The sequence below is a fragment of the Trichosurus vulpecula genome, chromosome 4, assembly GCF_011100635.1.
Source record: "Trichosurus vulpecula isolate mTriVul1 chromosome 4, mTriVul1.pri, whole genome shotgun sequence".
Classification (NCBI taxonomy): domain Eukaryota; kingdom Metazoa; phylum Chordata; class Mammalia; order Diprotodontia; family Phalangeridae; genus Trichosurus; species Trichosurus vulpecula.
In genome coordinates this window covers 117,886,620-117,905,106 of record NC_050576.1, presented here as the reverse complement: position 1 = coordinate 117,905,106, position 18,487 = coordinate 117,886,620, and the positions used below count along the sequence as shown (strand labels likewise).

At 38.6% G+C, this 18,487-nt stretch overlaps 1 protein-coding gene across 1 annotated transcript in view; it reads left to right on the top strand.

The window, feature by feature from the left end:
* Positions 1–18,487, top strand: part of PTPN14 (protein tyrosine phosphatase non-receptor type 14) — a 138,017-nt gene that overhangs the window by 49,431 nt on the left and 70,099 nt on the right. Inside the window, exons 3-5 of the mRNA XM_036753293.1 lie at positions 4,800–4,897; positions 10,066–10,133; positions 17,421–17,491. Coding sequence (XP_036609188.1) covers positions 4,800–4,897; positions 10,066–10,133; positions 17,421–17,491 — 237 coding nt within the window. The remainder of the gene's footprint in view (positions 1–4,799; positions 4,898–10,065; positions 10,134–17,420; positions 17,492–18,487) is intronic.

Sequence of the window (18,487 nt, the reverse complement as noted above, 5' to 3'; positions counted from 1 at the left end):
GTTAGAGCAAGTTGTTGCTGAAATTTTTCATCAAACTCACACCAAGATGTCCTTACCTATGTCTTTGAATTATGGAAACATTAAAAATACACTACCATTCTTCCCTCCCCCCCATTATATGTTACAAGAGTTTTTAAATATTTTTTAAAAAAGTTTTGAGTTCCAAATTCTATCACTCCCCACTCCTGCTTCCTGAAATAATAAGCAATCTTATATAGGTTATAAATGTGCAGTCATGTAAAACATTTCCATATGGGTAATTTTGTATAAGACTCGAATAAAAAAAGAATGAAAGAAAGTGAAAAATAGCATGGTTCAGTCTGTATTCAACCAATATCAATTCTTTCTTGGGAAGTGGATAGTCTGTTTCATCAGTAGTCCTTTGGGATGGCCTTGGATCATTGTATTGCTGAAAACAGCTAAGTCATTCACAGGTCTTCATTGTACAATATTGCTATTACAATGCTCTCCTTGTTCTGCTCACTTCACTTTGCATCAGTTCATGTAAATCTTTCCAGGTTTTTCTGAAATCATTCTGCTTGTCATTTGTTATAGCATAATAATATTCCATCACAATTATATACCACAGCTTATTTAGCCATTCCCCAATTGATGGGCATCTTCTCGATTTCCAATTCTTAGTCATCACAAAAAGAGCTGCTTTAGAAATGATTAAATACTTTCTATGGTTAAATGATTTGTCCACATCCAGTAAGTGCCTGAGGCTAGATTTGAACTTAGGTCTTCCTGACTCCAGATCCAGTGCTCTCTCTACCATGCCACATAGCTGCCCACTCATGTCAATGGTAAGTGCACTATGGAAGTTGGTAATAGGTGGGCCATAGGGTTGACTTGGGGAGAGTAGCATTGGGAGTTTAATATTCAGGTCAGATTAGGCAGTTCTTCTCTGGTCTGTCTTGTATATTATTGTTAAGGATAGGCACACATACATAAAGGGGAAGGAAGGAAGGGAGGAAGGAAGGAAGGAAGGAAGGAAGGAAGGAAGGAAGGAAGGAGAAGAAAGAAAGAGAGAAACAAAAAAATTATTGAACACTTAGTATGTGCAAAGCACTTTGTTTTACCAGTGAGACAAGTTGAAAACCAAAACGGTCCCTCCTCTCAAGGAGTTTATATTCTAATAGGACAACACATACCAAAGGTTTTAGCTTCAGGTTAAATGGAAAGACCTTAGGGTATAGGGGCAAAGCATCTTCATATTGTTTCTATTGATAAAACCATATCTGTTTCTACTGTTGAGCCCTTTGTTGGTATGAAGGACTTACATGGCAAAAACTTTCTTTTCCTGTTTTTTTATATTTAATATATTTTATTTTTTCCACAATCACATGTTATTAACCAATTTCCTGGTTTTTAATAGCTATGGCTATTGGGAAGGGAGGTAGGAGGAAAATAGCAGCACCTAAAGAGGCAGTTCCCAGATCCCATCGTCACAAAGGTTACTTTCCAGGATGATGGGTGTGGGACCTGTGGTTTAGGGGGTGCTGCTATTCCTGGGGCTCTTGGGTTGACCTTCCTATCTTTGGCAGTTGGTTGGTGGTTAGTGTTGGTGGTGGAGGATATGGCAGACTGCTCTACCCAGCATGACTTTTCTAGGAGCTAAAGGGCGTATATAAAAGAAATAAAATGAGAAGTTTAGTAAGATAGTCCTAGAATGCTAAAACTGGAATTTACTGCAGAAATATTATGGATCTGATTTCTCCTTGTTTTATAGAAACTAATTATGGAAAATAATTCATTCTTTTTATAAATATTATCTTTATTATTTACTGCATGCAGAGCACTGTGCTAGATGTTTCAATATTTACAAAGATAAATAAGAGATGGCCCTACCCTTAAGAAGTTTGTAGTCTACTAGTCTCTGTGATGAGGCATATGCTATAAATTAGAACATATATGAATAAGAGAGAAGCTTAAATTTCAGTGAGATCAGATGAAGAAGAAATCACTTCCAAAGTAGAGGGGGGGGATGGGGACTGAGAAATCAAGTTAAACTTAGTGCCTTAGGGAAGAGAGAATGCTCTCTCCTTCTGTCTCTGTCTCTGTCTCTCTCTCTCTCTCATACAAATTTGATAAAATTTTAATCAGAATTTCACTTTCAACTTTTATCAGCAAATACAAATATTTAAATACATACATAAGAAAAAAATCAGTAACAGTGTATGCAGTGGTAATAAATAAAGTTAATGCAATCTTGGGCTGCATTAAGAGAAGTATATAATTCAGGGTCAGGTATGTGAACTCTCACTGCATCTTCATGTGGTCAAATTACATTTGGAGTATTGTATTCTGTTTTTGGTGTCACATTTACAAAAAGGCATTGATAAACTGGAGAGCATCCAGAAGAGGGCAGCCAGGTTGCTGAAGTGCATTGAGATCATGCCACATGATGAGAGGTTGACAAACTGAGGTTGTTTAGCCTGAGGAAGAGAAGACTTAGGATCACATCATAGCTGTTTTCAAGAATGTGAAGAACTGCCTTTTGACATAGGGGTTAGATGTTTTTGTTTTTGTTTCTTGCCCCAAGAGTCAAAACTATGAACAATGGATGGGAATTCTAGAGAGGCAGGTTTAGACTTAATGGAAAAACTTCCTAACAACTAGAATTATCTAAAAAGTAAAGTGGGTGCCTTTGAGAGGTAATAGGTTACTTCTCACTTGATTTGTTCAAGCAGAATCTTGGATGATGACCTGTTAGGTGTATCATTGAGTCTTACTCAGTTTTGAGTTGGCATGTACCGATGGCTTTTGAAGTCCCTTCCATATCTGGGATTCTATGACAAACCAGCAAAAGTAATTATAAATTATATAACTCCAATTCTTAGCACTTAAAACCCTTTACAATTTGGTTCCAAACTATTTTTCTAGGCTGGTTACTCAATAATCCCATCGATGAACTCTGTGAGCCAACCAAATTGGCATGCTCTGTCTTCTTAGCTTTTAGGATCATAGATTTAGAGTTCGAAAGGATCTCATAGAAGCCATCTATTCCAATTCTATCATTGTAAGGGGGAAGAAACTGAAGCCTAAGAAGGTTCAGTCATTTGCCTTCAGTCATGGAGGTATTAAGAATCATAAGTGGCATCTCTGCACTGGCTGCTGCTCCTTCGTGTCCTGCTCACTCCCATCTCTTGGAATCCCTGGCTCCCTTTGAGGATCTGCTGAAGTGCTTCTTCTTTTTTTAAAAGTCTTTTATGATATTTCCACTTGTTAGTATGCCTCCCCCTATTTCTTTGTATTTTACAATTTATTTAGTAACATTTTAATGTTGTTTTATTTCCCTGCCTATGAACATGTTGCATCTCTCCCCAGAAATGTAAGCTCCTTGAGGATTTTGCATTTGTATCTCTAGTACCTAACACAGTCGCTTAATAAATTCATAATTTTTGCTTTCTTTTTTCATCTAGAACGTGTAGTTTTCATAGACACCAAAAGAGAGAATCCTTAGTTGCCCATCAGTAAATAGAATTTAAAAGTATTGTGTTCCATGCCCAGCTAACAGTGCCCCCTCCACCCTCCAAAATCCAGTCCATACCTCTTCTATTTCCTTGGTCTAGCACCATGCACTGGACATTCGGGAGAAGAACTCGAAGGGTTATTCATAGTTCCTAAGAGGGGTAGTCATTTATCTCAGACACCATGGTGATGGGCAGTGGCACCATTTGAAGTATGAGTCATAGTAAATAAGGGCCTGAGGGAGACTCTATCCTCCTCTTTCTGTTTGTAGAATAGGCCATAGGTTTTGGCCTACTACTTATACATCTTTATTCAGAGTTCCTTAATATGTAATTGTTCAAAGGGGTAGAGAATTAAGGTTTCCATTGGTGGATAGAATGTTGGTTATTGCTGGGCATTGATGCTGGAGAACCATAGCTAGGGTTATGTGTGTAGGCAAAGTGAGGGAAATGTGGAAAAGAAGAGGGATGAGTATTAGGAGGGGTGGTGCTAGGGAGGGAGCATGTGGTGTAAGGAGATTGCTGAGTGTTGACTAGTTTTAAGAGGCCATTTATAATGGCAAAGAAAAATAAGGCACCATACTTAGCTTCTGAGATCAGTGGTCTAGTCTGAGGCATGATGTTGTCTAGCAGCACATTCCTGTGTCTGTCTGAGGTATGCTGTTGTGAGACAGAAAATGTATGATTGCCGTAGATTACCACCCTTATGCAGGTAGGTGGTTTGAAGTTGTATTGCTCAAAGTAGTTTGTGTTCGCCTTGGCTTTTAAGAAGTAGCTTGCAATCGATAAATCTGTGTAGCATAGAATTAAATTGTAGATTTGTACTGATAATGTAGATCTAAATTGTGTTATTGTTAATTATGGTTGTAAAGTCCAGCCAATTGTCTGTAACTTCCCCCATGGTGCTTTAGTTTAAAAAAAAAATCCAGGTTGCTTTCAGCTTTTATCCAGGAATCTATTGTCTTCGTTGTTGACTCTAGTTCTGGCAACCTTTAGTGTTGTGGGTGACCAGGTGTAGAAAAGTATTTTGCTTTCTTAGTCTGTTATGAAGAACTGACTCTTATCAACATTTCAGCCTGCTGGCGTACAAGCAGGTGACTGGATGAGAATATTCTCCAGCTGAGAATGAACAAGATGTGGCACCTGCCACATCAAACACAGATAAATACTGGCAAGGTTCTTATCCATCTCCTGCACTGAAAAACCTAGAGGGATGCTGTTGTTGTACGCACAGAAGTTTTGTGTCCAAAAGCCTCTCCATTGCGGGGCCCGAGGTGCCAAGTGTGTATTCTTATGGTTCTCTGTTCTTGCTCTTCCTATATACAGGTATCAGTATTACCTACAAGTCAAAAAAGATGTCCTGGATGGGCGCTTGCGATCTTCCCTGGAACAGGGGGTCCGACTAGCTGGCTTAGCTGTACAAGGTAAGGTCCAGTCAGTTAACCCCCCGCACATGGCACTCTGTGGCTGAAATCATGGTTTATTTTTTTTTTATTTTTTAGTAATGTCGTTTTTCTGGATTTGTAGTGGTAGAAATAAAGCTCACACACCCCTTCCCCAGTCATTCTTGCTTTCCGTATAATCTCGACCTAAGCTCAGCTGAAAGGGGAAAGTTACTGCTCCGACTTTGGGAAGAGAATTTTCTAGAACTTTTGAAAATCCAATTTTGCTTTTGTAATTCTCCTTGAATTTGGAAAACTCACAGCTTTCATTCTGCCATTAATTAAAGTTTCCTTTCAGTGTCTGTGGCCCATTTTCTCATGTCTCTATGTCTGTGTTTTGTGGGCTTATAATAATTTAAGTTTGATGACCATTAAACATTAAAGTGTAATTTCCTCTAGGCTAATTACAGAGATAAACAGAAACATATGACTGTTATTCAAGAAGACACACAATAGGGTAAATTTATGTTTTAGTCTGTCCCATGTAGATGGATCAAAATTTTGTTGCCTCTGTACATACAAAAACATATATGCTGTATTGAATGACTTGCCTTTACCTTTTTGTAAACCGTATTTGAAAATGAGCATGTAATATTCTTTTGATTTTTTTTAAAACATGCTTTCTTTTTTACTTATTATATTTAAATAGAATTAATATGCAAGAATGAGTCTATCAGTAGCTTATTTATTACTGTCTAGGGCATCTTGAATTTTGGACATTAGTTTCTAAGAACGAAAATTGTGCCTTGAACCTCATTCCAAATACAGAACTGAATTTGAGCCTTGGGGTCAGAATGCCTGCAATATGGGATTTCCCCCTGACTTCCTGTACTTCACTATCAAAACCCTTTTGGGATTCTTTTGGACTTAGCGTTCCCTCTTGGGTGTCTCGTCCAGTCCCATGAGTCTCTTGAGTTGCCCTTAAGTTAGTATTTTAAAGTATTTCTATCTTATTAAAGGGTTAGGAAGCTGGGGACATTAGCTCCAGTCACAGTGGTATGTGAATGGCTGTATTCTCAGAGATTCTGCAAAAGTGTATACAAAACAGATTGAGAGAACAGAAAAATAATTTAAATATGAATGTTGACAACGTAGCTCAGGCCTAGGCACCATGAACACAGGTATGCTACTCAGTTGAAATAGTGGTAATGGCATTCTACCACTTCGTTTCCTATGCAATTTTTTCTCTTTCTCTTTTTCCTTCTTTTCCTCCTCTGTCTGGTTTCTGCTTTCCTTTTTTTTCTGCTTTCTTTATTTCTCCTCTCTGTCATTTCCTCCTTTCCCTTGCCCTCATCCTCTAATAATTTTTGGATTTTGGTGACATTTAGCACTAAAGAGGTTTCTGATGACAATTCTTTTAGAATATAAAATAGTGTGCAGTGAGTACAGTGCTGGGCCTCTAGTCAAGAAGACTCGAGTTTGACTCCATTGCAGACACTCCTTGTGTAATCTTGAGCAAATCACTTAATCACTCTTTGTCTCAATTTCCTCATCTGTAAAACGGGGATGATAATAATGGCACCTGCCTCCTAGGGTTGTTGGGAGGGTTAAATGAGATATTTGTAAAGCCCTTAGCACAGCGCCTGGAACACTATAAGAGTTGTATTAAAACTGTTATTATCGTAGCTCCTGTTGTGAATGCACTTTAAGGTTTTTAAAGCATTTTAGTCACAACAATCCTGAGTTATGTAATATTCGTGATCTTAGACCAGAATTACAGATGAGGAAACAGACCAAGAGAGGTTCAGTGACTTGTCTGAGGTCACGCTGACAGTAAATGTCTGAGGCAGGATTTAAACTCAGGCTTTCTGACACTCATTGTAACACAGCAGACTATAATAAAGATTTTCATTCCACATAGAGGAGACTGAGAGCAAAAAAAATAGTTACATTTGTTCAAATTCTCGGTGGCAGTCTCTTTAGTAGAGCCATGAATCACTGAATTTTATAAGTAGAAGGGACTTTCAACTTCATCTGGTCCCATGTCTGCATTTTACACATGAGGAAATGGAGAGCCACAAAATTAAATGACTTTCCCAAAGTCATTTAATGCAGCTAGTTATGGTAGGGTTAGAGCTAGCCAGTTCTCCTAACTCAGCCCTTCAGACTACAGTGCCTCTTGCATGGAATCCTCCTCCATTGCCTTGTCATTTCAATTCAGATCAACTACTCCATTCACCACCCCCTCCACCCCAATTTCTTTTGAAGGCACCCTCATCATCCTTCCAGTCTTCCAGGTCTGACTCCTCTCTTCCTCACCTTCTCCACCTCCCCCTCACCCCCATATCCAATCAATTGTGAAGGCTTGTCCTTCTTACCTCCTTAGTGTGTTGGTATCCTCCCCTTCTCTTCACTCTCCCAGCCTGTACCCCAGTTTGAGCTCTTATTATGCCTCAACAGTACTGTTGGCAATAGCCTCATAATTGGCTTCCTCCACCTCTGGTTTCTTTCCTCTTTAATCCCTCCTTTGCACCGTAGCCATATTAACATTCTTTAAACACAGGTCTAACTATGCCATCCCCCTACAGCAAAATCTTCAGTGGGTCCCTATAATCTTTGGGACAAAGTGACAACTCCTAAGCTTGGCATTTACAACCCTCCACAATCTGGCTGCCACCTACATTTTCAGTCTTGTGCCATATGCTGCGCTTTTCAATCCACTCTCTTTTCTAGTCCCATTACACAATGTTTGACCTCCTCCCTCCATGCTTTTGCATCAATGCTCCCCTGTGTCCGTATTGCACTCCTTCCTCGCTCCTGTCTCAGAGTTTTAGCTTTCTTCAGAGCACAGCTCACATGCTGCCTTCTGCTCACGGTCTTTTCTTGTCACCTCAGTTATTGGGATTTTCTTCTTCTAGAAATTATTTTGTTATTTTGTAGAACCTTATTTTTGTTGTCACTCAGTTGTTTCAGTTGTGTCCAAATCTTTACAACCCCATTTGGGATTTTCTTGGCAAAGATAAGATACTAGGGTGGTTTGCCATTTTCTTCTCCAGCTTATTTTACAGATGAGGAAACTGCGGCGAACAGGGCTAAGTAACTTGTCCAGGGACATGCAGCTAGTAAGTGTTTCAACTCAGGAAGATGAGTCTTCATGACTCCAGCCCAGCGCTCTATCCACCATGCCATTTAGCTCCCTGTAAAACTTTATACATACATACTTATTCACATATACATACATATATACATATGCTACACATGTACTTTTTCGCATACACACATATGCCTACACCACACACACATGAACTTTATACTTCCATACTTATTTACATACACACCTATACATACTTATTCACATACGCACATGTGCATATACCATATGCACACACAAACTCTGTACTAACAATTTACATACACACATACGCATGTGCCACACACACACACACACACACACACACACACACATATACACACATAGTATTTACTGATATAGTACATACTATATCCCTACAGTGGAAAGTATGTTCTTTGGGCGCAGGTCCAGTTTTCTTTTATTTAATCTATGAATTTCGCTAACCAGCATAGTCCCCTGCACGTGATAGGGGCTTAACAAATGCTTATTTAATTAACTGAACAAACACCTACTAAGTGCCTGCAATGTGAAGTTGCTACTAATAGCTCTGGTAAAACTTCCAGTTATTTTCAATCGGCTTTTTCCTAAGAATTCTCCTTGTGTAGTTAGAAAAATCTTAACAGCGGTGTTATCCATTTCTCCAGTTCTCTGAACTTGAGAATGGACTGACAGACAGGAGAAAGTCCGCTATCCTTGAACACATCCCACCCAACACATAATTAGTACTGTGCTGTCTTTGTAGGTGGCGTGAGTAATAAACTCTGCTTTCTCTTTGTATACATGTGCTTATCTGAAAGCCATCGGGTTTTCTAATACTTTTACATGAAATCTAATAAGATACTGAAATAAAATCTTAAATTTATTTCTGGGTACCGGGGAGTGGATTAAGAACTACTGTCTCTTTATGGTACAGACACATTTGATTCACTTCATGTATGCTACAACATACCTCTGTGAGCTGAAAACAGGACAGAACAGCATTTTTGGCATCTCTCAACATGTGAAATTGTCTAGGAGGTGTAAAGATTTCTAAGGGTGCTTGCCAAGGGTGATTTATGGTGGGAATTTCCAGCTTCAGAAATATGAAAAGTTACAAATGGTGTTTGTTCTTCAGCTCTCCAAATTAAAGAGAAGTTTAAAAGCCCCCTTGGCAAGTTATTCTTGAGATATGAATAGTTACATATTGAACAAATTGATAAATGCAAGCTTGACTAAATTTTTAAAGAGAAGCCTTTTAAAAAATTCCTGCTTTCTTCATACTATTAAATATAAGGACATTCCTACTTTGATGTTTAGCTTTTTGGTAAGCATAAGTAGCAGCTGTTTGTGAATATATATTTGGCACGATTTTCATATAATAATCAGGAAATAAGAGGGAGTGAGGGGAAAAAATTCAGGTCAGAAATGGCATGAGTTAGTATCTGGTGGTGTGAAGCAATGGCTAGCTTTCCATTCATGACCATGGAGTTTTAGTATTTCAGTTTCCCCATCTGTAAAATGCAGATAATAATAGCACCCATCTCCCAGGGCGGTTGTGAGGATTGAGCACTTCACCAAGCTTAAAGCTCTAAACAAGGTGTCCCAGAAGTCTTGGTGCAGGTTTAAAAACCTGCACCAAGACTTCTGGGACACATTGTATAAATGCTATTGTAGTTGCTGTGGCTGTAGTTGTTGTTTTTAGTATTTTCATCTTTTCTTGATTCTGAGTCAACATTCTAGAATGGGATAATGAGGGCTTTAGCCTAAAGAGACGGGTATTTATTTAATTTCGTTGTTCCTGTTTAAAAAATGCATTCTTGGGGCAGCTAGGTGGCACAGTAGATGGAGCATCAGCCATGGAGTCAGGGGGATCTGAGTTCAAATTTGACCTCGAACAGTTAACTTTGACTAGTTGTGTGACCCTAGGCAAGTAATTGATAACAGAAGCCATCTATTCTTTTTTTGTTCACTTGGTGGGGGGGACTCTTCCCTGGAAATCTTAACCTGGAAGTAAGTTTATGGATTCATATTTCTCCCCCTCTCACCTTTCAATCCATTATATTAAACACCGTTTTCTTTTTTTGTTGTTGTTGTTCAGCTGATTTTGGCGACTACAATCAATTTGAATCTCAAGATTTCCTACGAGAATATGTGTTATTTCCTATGGTGAGTATATTTTCCCACTTTTTATTTTGCCTTTTGTTTCCAGATGGACTTGGATCCTTCCTTTGAAAAGAGAAACTTTTTAAAAGAGAAATACAGAGCATGATATGTATGTTCTCTAGGCAAGCCACGTGATATTCTTTCAGAGTTTGGGACAGTCTTTAAAAAAAAAAGCATTGTTTGGGGATAGGGTAGGCATGGTTCGGATATACAGGATGGGACTTGCAAAATATCCATTTCTGTAGTGAACTGGAGGTGTGGCTGAATTCTAGTACCAGGGGATATGCCTATAGCTACAGAGGATGGAGAGAGCTGCCAACAGTAAGGAACAACTCCATCCTTTGTCAGAAAAATTGAGCACATTTCCTATTAGGGAAGATCAATGCTGCTCTTCCTAATGGAATCTCCATCTGTATATTTTCTAGTTCCTAATAAAGGGCTTTGGATGTATTGGGTACTTGGCCAATGTTAAATTGTACCCCCATTCACAAAGCAACTGACATCATAGACAACATTATGTGCATCATTGTTTTTTGGTTCTAGAATCATTAAAAAAAAGTACTTTTTTTGTTTGAAAAGATCCTGGAGACCATCTAGTTTAGTTTTCCATGGTAATTTGGAGTGACCTCTACAAAATTCTGGAATGCCTAGCATCTAGACTGTTTGAATGTAATGGAAAGCACACAGATAGAAGCACTGTCACTAATTTGCTCTGTGACATTCTAGATGTCACTTAATCTGTCTGCATCTCAGTTTACTCATCCATAAAATTAGGAGGCAGGCCAAATGATCTCTGTAACATTCCTTCCTGCTTGAAAATTTTAAGATATTGTAAAGTATTCCAACCAGATCAAAGAATAGTAAGAGGATAAAGCTGCCTTTCTCTGGGTGCTATATATTTGTATTAATAACTAACATGATCTTACTTTTGGGGAGGATATCTCTGTTGCTCCCTTGACTCAGTGGAACTAGAGGTCCACTAATACCTCCCTTCTCAATTATTTTCCTCTACGATGAAGTCTTGTAGCCCTGTCCCTCCCATCCCATATTTGTTGATGTTTTGAACCACAGAGCTGAATTTTACATTTATCCCTTTTACCTCTCTCTGTTTTAAAACAATAATGTAGTTACCAGTGATTGCAACCTTTGAGTTTGTGACTGTGTCTGAAAAATTAGCACAAACTGAAATTGTTATGAGGCCTTGTCATCAGCAGTCAGCATTCTTTAGGCACTGAATTTTTCAGGACATCCTACTAGGCCGTAACTCCATGTATGGTATAAATATATGTACGTTGAGGCGACACCAGCACTTAGCACAGTGCCTGGCACATAGTGGGTGTTTAATAAATGCTAGCTGGCTGACTCCCTGCTGGCAGCTGTATGTTCTTGAAACAGAACAAAGGTGGTCAGGGAGAATGATTGATTAACGGATTTTATTTAGTGCCTTTAATGTCATGTTCCAGGGGACATTTTAATCAATTACTAGGTGATGATTTTTAAACTCTACATGTTATAAACATATTTTCTAGCTCTAATCAGAGCATCGAGATAGAAAATTCATGATGCTGGTGAACTAGTGAAAGGCTACAATTAAATAGTGTGAGTCTATGTGGAGTTTCAGTTGTTTTGGACTGAACCTGTAATTTTATCAGCATAGAGATCTCCTGGTGAAACACTTACTGTACCAAGGCATATCCAACATCTGCTCTCCAATTTATAGGCTTAGAAAATTGCCTGGGACACTGAGAACTCAAGTTAACTTGACCTGGGTCACGTAGTCAGTCTGTGTCAAAGGTGGGACTTGAGCTCAAATCTTCCTGACTCAGAAGCTGTATTTCTGCCCTCTACCCCATGGGCTCCCTCTCCTGTCAGACAGACAGAGAGATGCACACATTTGTTAGAGAGAAAAGGGGGTACAGATTTTAGTACCATTTGATCTTTTAAGGTTCCTAAATGTGTCATTGCATTTTTTTTACCAGTTAAAAGAACAGAGTTAAATGGATAGTATATCCCATAGGTGGGTGGTTATGTACAGACATGTACCCTGCCATCTTTCACTAGCACAGCACCACTCTCACATTTTTCTGTGGCAGAGACAAATACCGAAGGGAGGCCCAGGAGTTCTAGACAGACATTTTAGCTAAGTACAATAGCTGACTTTGTGGTTCTTGTTATTATTTAAAGCCTAGATCTGAGGTTTTGTAAAATAGTTTCTCCACCCTCCCCTCTCCAACACTGCTTTATTTCTTTTATTCTCTTAAACTATTTCTGAGTTTTATAAAATGATTGCAGAGCTATGCACACATACAATTGAATTTGTAAAATGCGTAGTATATTTGCTGCTCAGAGCAAATCTGAAAGTGCTCTAGGATTTGGAACTTACCATGACACAAGCCATTTTAGTCAAAGGTTGCAAAGAAAGCATGTGGAAGTGTGAAGGTTGCAGTGTATACAACAAGAGTTTCCCAAAACTCTGTATCTCTATGTGCAGGACAATTTCTAATAGCTGATCTATACATATCCTGCCCGTACCCTTACCCTAAAAAGCAGCATAGAGTAATTGATAGAATGCTAGGCTTAAGTCAGAAAGATCTGAGTACAAATCCCACCTCTCAAATTTGTTAGTTGTTTGACCATCGGAAAGTCAATTTCTTTGGATCTCAGGCAACTCTCTAAGACTATAAGGTATGGAAGGATTGTAATCTGTGAAGGTGGGAAGAGCCACATGGAAGATTTGTGTCTCTTTCTGTAGGAAGTTGTGAAATTTATAGCTTACTATTCAGTTTTCTTGCTTTGATTATCTTGGGTGTTTCCTGCAAATTGTATATCTCTAGGATGATCCTTAGTAATCATTTAGTGTTGATCACACCGTTTGGGTTCTCTCCTGGTATTCCTTTCAGAACTCAACATTGAAATGAAGAGCTAAGTGGTGATAGGTCTTCTGGTTTCCATTTGATGTAAAGGAGGGAAGAATCTGGAGCAAAGAGCTAGAGTTCAGCTATGAAACCTTGCCTGCCTGGGGCAACATCGTACTGTAGTGGAAGTGCTGGACCAGGAGTTAGGAGAGACCTGATTGTGAATCTCACCTTTGATACTAGCTGTAGGACTATGGATAAGTCACGTAACCTCTAAGAGCCTCATCTCTTTCTACATCTATAAAATGGGCATGATAATTTTGCCAAGGAAGGAGAAAAGCTCTTGTATCCTCCCACGGTCATGCTACATTTGGAAAGTTCTGTTCTTCATGTCACATTTAAAGGAGGACATTGATAAGGGGAGCAGCCTGGATGTTGAAGGGTCTTGAAATCATACCATATGAGGATAGATTGATTGAGTTTGAAGAAGAAAAAGACATAAAGGGAACATAATTCCCACCTTCAAGAATAATACCCATCTGTTTCATAAGGTTATTGTGAAGATGATAGAATCACAGTATTTTAGAGTTAAAAGAAATTTCACTGGTCATCTAATCCAGCCCAGAACTGAAAATAATTCTTTATGCAGCCTCTGCAACAAACAGTCATATATCCTTTGCTTGAAGACCTTCAATGATGAGAATAACTTCAGTTTTCTCTCAAAGCAGATTCCAGCTTTGAACAGTTTTCCTTGTAATAACTCTAAATTTCACAGTTTGATCACATATAGTCATGGCTTTTGTATGTTTTTATACTTTAGAGTATGGTAATTGACAGTTATTAACTTTTTTAACTGTTGGATTTACTGATCTTTTTATATCTTGTATTCCCAAGTAGAATGTAAACTCCCTGAGGGTAGAGTGTATTTTTCATGTTTGTGAATGACTATAATACCTAGGATAATGCCTTTTATATAAGAGATGTTTAATTGTTAAATTGAAAGTTATTTACATTGACTTTTTAAAATTAACATTTTTAAGTCAACAAAAATCTGCCTTCTTTTTCTCCTATCTTCCCTTTCACTCCCCATTAAAGAAAAACAAAACCCTTGTTACAGACATGGATAGCCAAGCAAAACAGATTCCCATATTGACCACATTCCTTCTCCCCTGTCTTAAATGTTTCAAGCTGTCTCTATTCATCATGTAACTATCAGAAGGTGGCCGCCATATTTCATCATAAGTCCCTTGGGATTGTGGTTGACCGTTGTTTTGATCAGAGTTCCTATGCCTTTCAAAGTTGTTTGTCTTTACAGTCTTGTTGTCATAGAAATTGTTTTCCTGGTTCTATTCACTTTACTTTTCATTAGCTCTTACAAGCCTTCTCAGGTTTTTCTGAAACCATCCCTTCCAACGTTTCTTACAGCACAGTAATTTTCAGTCCCATTCATATCCTTTAAGTTGTTTAACCATTCCTCAGTTAATGGGAGTCTCTTACATTTCTAATTCTTTGCCATCACACAAAAAAACAGCGACAAATAATTTTTGTATATCATTAGTCAGAACTTTACTTAGGACTAATTCCTCACTTCTCAGCTCATCTTCCTGAGTTCAAATCTGGCCTCAGACATTTACTAGTATTGTGACCCTGGGCAAGTCATTTGACACTATTTGGCTCAGTTTTCTTGTCTGTAAAATAAGCTGGAGAAGGAAATGGCAAAACACTCCAGTATCTTAGTCAAGAAAAATCCCAGATAGGATCATGGAGAGTCAGACATGGTTTAACAACAGCAGTCCCTCACTTAGTCTTAACTACCCTTCTTTCTCTTTTCCCTTTTCCTTCCTGATTCACTGTTGAGCGAAATGTATCTCTGTAGCCAGCTCTGTGTGTGTGTGTGTGTGTGTGTGTGTGTGTGTGTGTGTGTGTGTGTGTCATTCCTTTCCTTGGACAATGTAGATGAGAGTATGGTCCAAGTGTGTCCCCTTCCCCCATCCTTTTCTCCTTATCTGTATAAACTTCTACTCATGTACCCCAATTATATGCAATAATTTTCTCCATCTTTCTCCCTCCCTTTCCGCTCTCACAGTGTATTCATCTTTCCCTCTCTTTCCATTCTTGTTTTAAAATCATCCACATAAAATAGATACTCCTAGGCCCTCTGGATAATTAGATTCCTATGACGCTGGTTGATAGTAAGGTTCTGATGAGACACATGTATTATCTCCCCATTTTAGAATGTAAACAGTTTATTCTTGTTCAGTGCCTTAAGATTCTTCATTCATGTTTACCTTTTTAATGTTTCTCTTGATTACTGTGTTTGCACTTCAAAGTTTCTGTGCAACTCTGGTTTTTTCATCAGGAATGCTTAGAAGTCCTCTTTCATTAAAGATTCATTCTTTTCCCCCAAAGGATTATATTCAGTTTGGTTGGGTAAGTTATTCTTGATTGTAAGCCTATATCATTTGCCTTCTGGAGTATGATATTCTAAGCTTTCTGCTCCTTTTTAATGGTAGATGCTAAATTGTGTGTGATCCTGACTGTGGCTCCTTGGTGCTTGGATTCTTGATTTCTGTCTGCGTGCATTATTTTTCTCTTTGACCTAGAAGTTCTAAATTTTTACTATATATAGTGTTCGGGAGTTTTAATTTGGGGTTTCTTTTTAGAGGTGACTGGTGGAGTCTTTCTAAGAGACTTGAGCTGTTCCCTTTTATAGTTTCTTGAAATACGATGTCTATCCTCCTGTAGTCGTAGCTTAAAGGTACTCAGTCCAGTGATTGTTAATTTTTCTCCCTTAAGTCTGTCTGTTTTTCAGGTCTGTTATTTTTGCTGTGAGATAACTTACATTTTCTTCTATTTTTCTTGCTGTCTTAGGAAATTATTAGCTTTTATTCAGTCCATTTTCATTTCAGAAAATGGGCAAGGCTTTGTACCTCTTGTGCCAAACTGTTAATTCCTTTTCCAAATCTTTCTTCCATAGCTCTTATTTCTTTTCTAAATTTTCCTCTAGTGCTCTAATTTCATTTATAAAAACAATTTGTTGAACTTTTAAAAACTCTCACTTAATTTTAGTTGAACTTGGACACAACCTGTTTTTCTTTGAGGCTTTGCTTGTAGATACTTTGGAGTCATTCTCTTCTTCTGGGTTTATGTCTTGAGTATAATAACTTTTATTATTTTTTTATTATGCCTGTGAGCATAATAGCTTTTTATGGTAGAATTTTTTTTGTACTGCTTATTCTTCTAGCCTCCCTCATGACTTTGGACTTTATGTTAGGGGAAGGTTTTCCATACTTTCAGAAGGCATGGACTGAGCTCGTGCTTTCTCAGATCCTTCAGCTGCTCTCTTAAGGGTATTGAGTGTCATGTCATTCCAGTATCTCAGAGATAGCTCAGGCTGGGGACCTGTGAGCTTTTAGTTTTTCCAAGGTGGTCTGATCGAGGACAAAGTCTGATACCTACCCTCCCGTGCTGAGCTCTGTAAGTTCCTGACCTGGATTTGGGTCTGAGTCACAGGTCTCTTGTGGGCTTGCTTCCTTTGGAATTTTGGATGACTACTGCTAGACTCAGCCACTATCATCTTGAGAAGCTTTGCTGGTTCAGAGCAATAGAACTGCAGATTACCCTTTGGTCTGATATACCTTCCCTGTGTTTTCTACTGTAGGTTTCAGACCGGAATGGAGGCTAGAACTGAGACTCCATTCAACCCCTGGCAGCAGAGCCAAACAGTCAACTATTTGCTTCTGAACTGGGTCCTTGCAAATTCAGAAACAAGCATGCAACAAGTATCCAGCTTAGGGCCTGTGGCTGTTCCTCACCCTGGAATGCCACCTCTAGGCTCAGGTACCCTCCCTAGTGTGGCCTGGATTTGTGACCTGGAACTGGGTAATGAGTGACAAAGCTGACATTCGGCACCTGTTCCTGTGCTCTGCTAGGAGGTTAAGGCCCTCTGCGCTGAATCTGGGACCTCTGCCTGTGCTGGAATGCTCCATTCTGCCCTTCCTCCCCCTACTTCCATTTACTTAAAAGCAGAAACTAAGGATTTTACTCTCAACCAGGCATTTGTATGATCTCTAGTTAGCTTACGTGCCTTAATGTTATAGCAAGTGCAAGCATACTTTGCACACTGAAGTCAATGTGGTTATAGGAAATATATGAGAAGACTTATTCCCTGCCCACTGTGAGCATATAGTCTGTTTATTTGGTAGTATAAAACATGAATAAATGCGGTGCCTTAAGAAAGCGTACAAAACTATCAACAAAGTATAAATCATTGTGGTACAAAGAAGCCTTGAGAGAGTTCATAAATGTATGCCATGAGGTAAGTTTGTTCAGGTATGATTTCCTGGAAAGGTGAATTTTGGAAGATAGCTTTGAATTGAGGAAGGAGAGAGCATGTCAAGATCCTTATGACACTTGTTGGTGTCTATTTCTGTAGGACTTGGCACTGGAAGAAGCTGTCCTGGAGGAGCTGACCCAGAAAGTGGCCCAGGAACATAAAGCACACAGGTAAGAGAGAGGTGAGGCAGAGGAAGATGAGTGATGACTGTGTGGAATGAATGAACAAATGAATGAAGAAGTGAATGAATAAAAAAAAATTTCTTAAGTACATACTTTGTGCAGAGCACTAGGCTAAACATTGGGGGTACAAATAGAAAAGCAAGACTCTCCCTCCTGTTAGAGAGCTCAGTTCTAAAAGGGGAAGACAACACTTAGATTGGGGTTCATCTGCAAGTTGGAAGGAAAGGCCTAATTGTTCTTAGGGTCCAGAAGCAAGAGTATCATTTCCATTGGTACAATATTATCTGGTTCTATGTTGAGAACTTTTTTTCTTGGTCTTCAGTAGCTTTGGCTACCACAATAAAGCGAATATCACAAATAAGGTGAATATTGCTAAGTGAATCACATGAATTTTTTGGTTTCTCAGCGCATATAAAAGTTATGTTTACACTATACTGTAATCTATTAAGGGTGTAGTAGTATTATGTTTAAAAATATATACATACCGTAATTTTAAAAATACTTTATTGCTAAAAATGCTAACCATCATCTAAGCTTTCAGTATGTCATAATCTTTGTTCTGGTGGAGGGCCTTGCCTCAATGTTGATGGCTGCTGACTGATCAGAGTGGTGATTCCTGAAGGTTGGGGTTTCTGTGGCAATTTCTTAAAATAAGAAAACAATGAAGTTTGCCACATTGGTGGACTCTTCCTTTCACTTGAACACTTACAGGCCATTTTAAGGGTTTTAATATTGCTAAATTTCAGTATTTTTGTGTCTTAGAGAATATGGAGGCCCAAGGAAAGGGAGAGAGATGGGAGAATGGCTGGTGGATAAGTCAGAACCATATAACATTTATCACAGTCTTATACGGGTACAGTTGGTGGCTCCCCAAAGCAATTGCCGTAGTAATATCAAAGATTACTGATCACAAATCACTGTAACAGATATAATAATAATGAAAAAGTTTGAAATGTTGGAAGAATTACAAAAATGTGACACAAG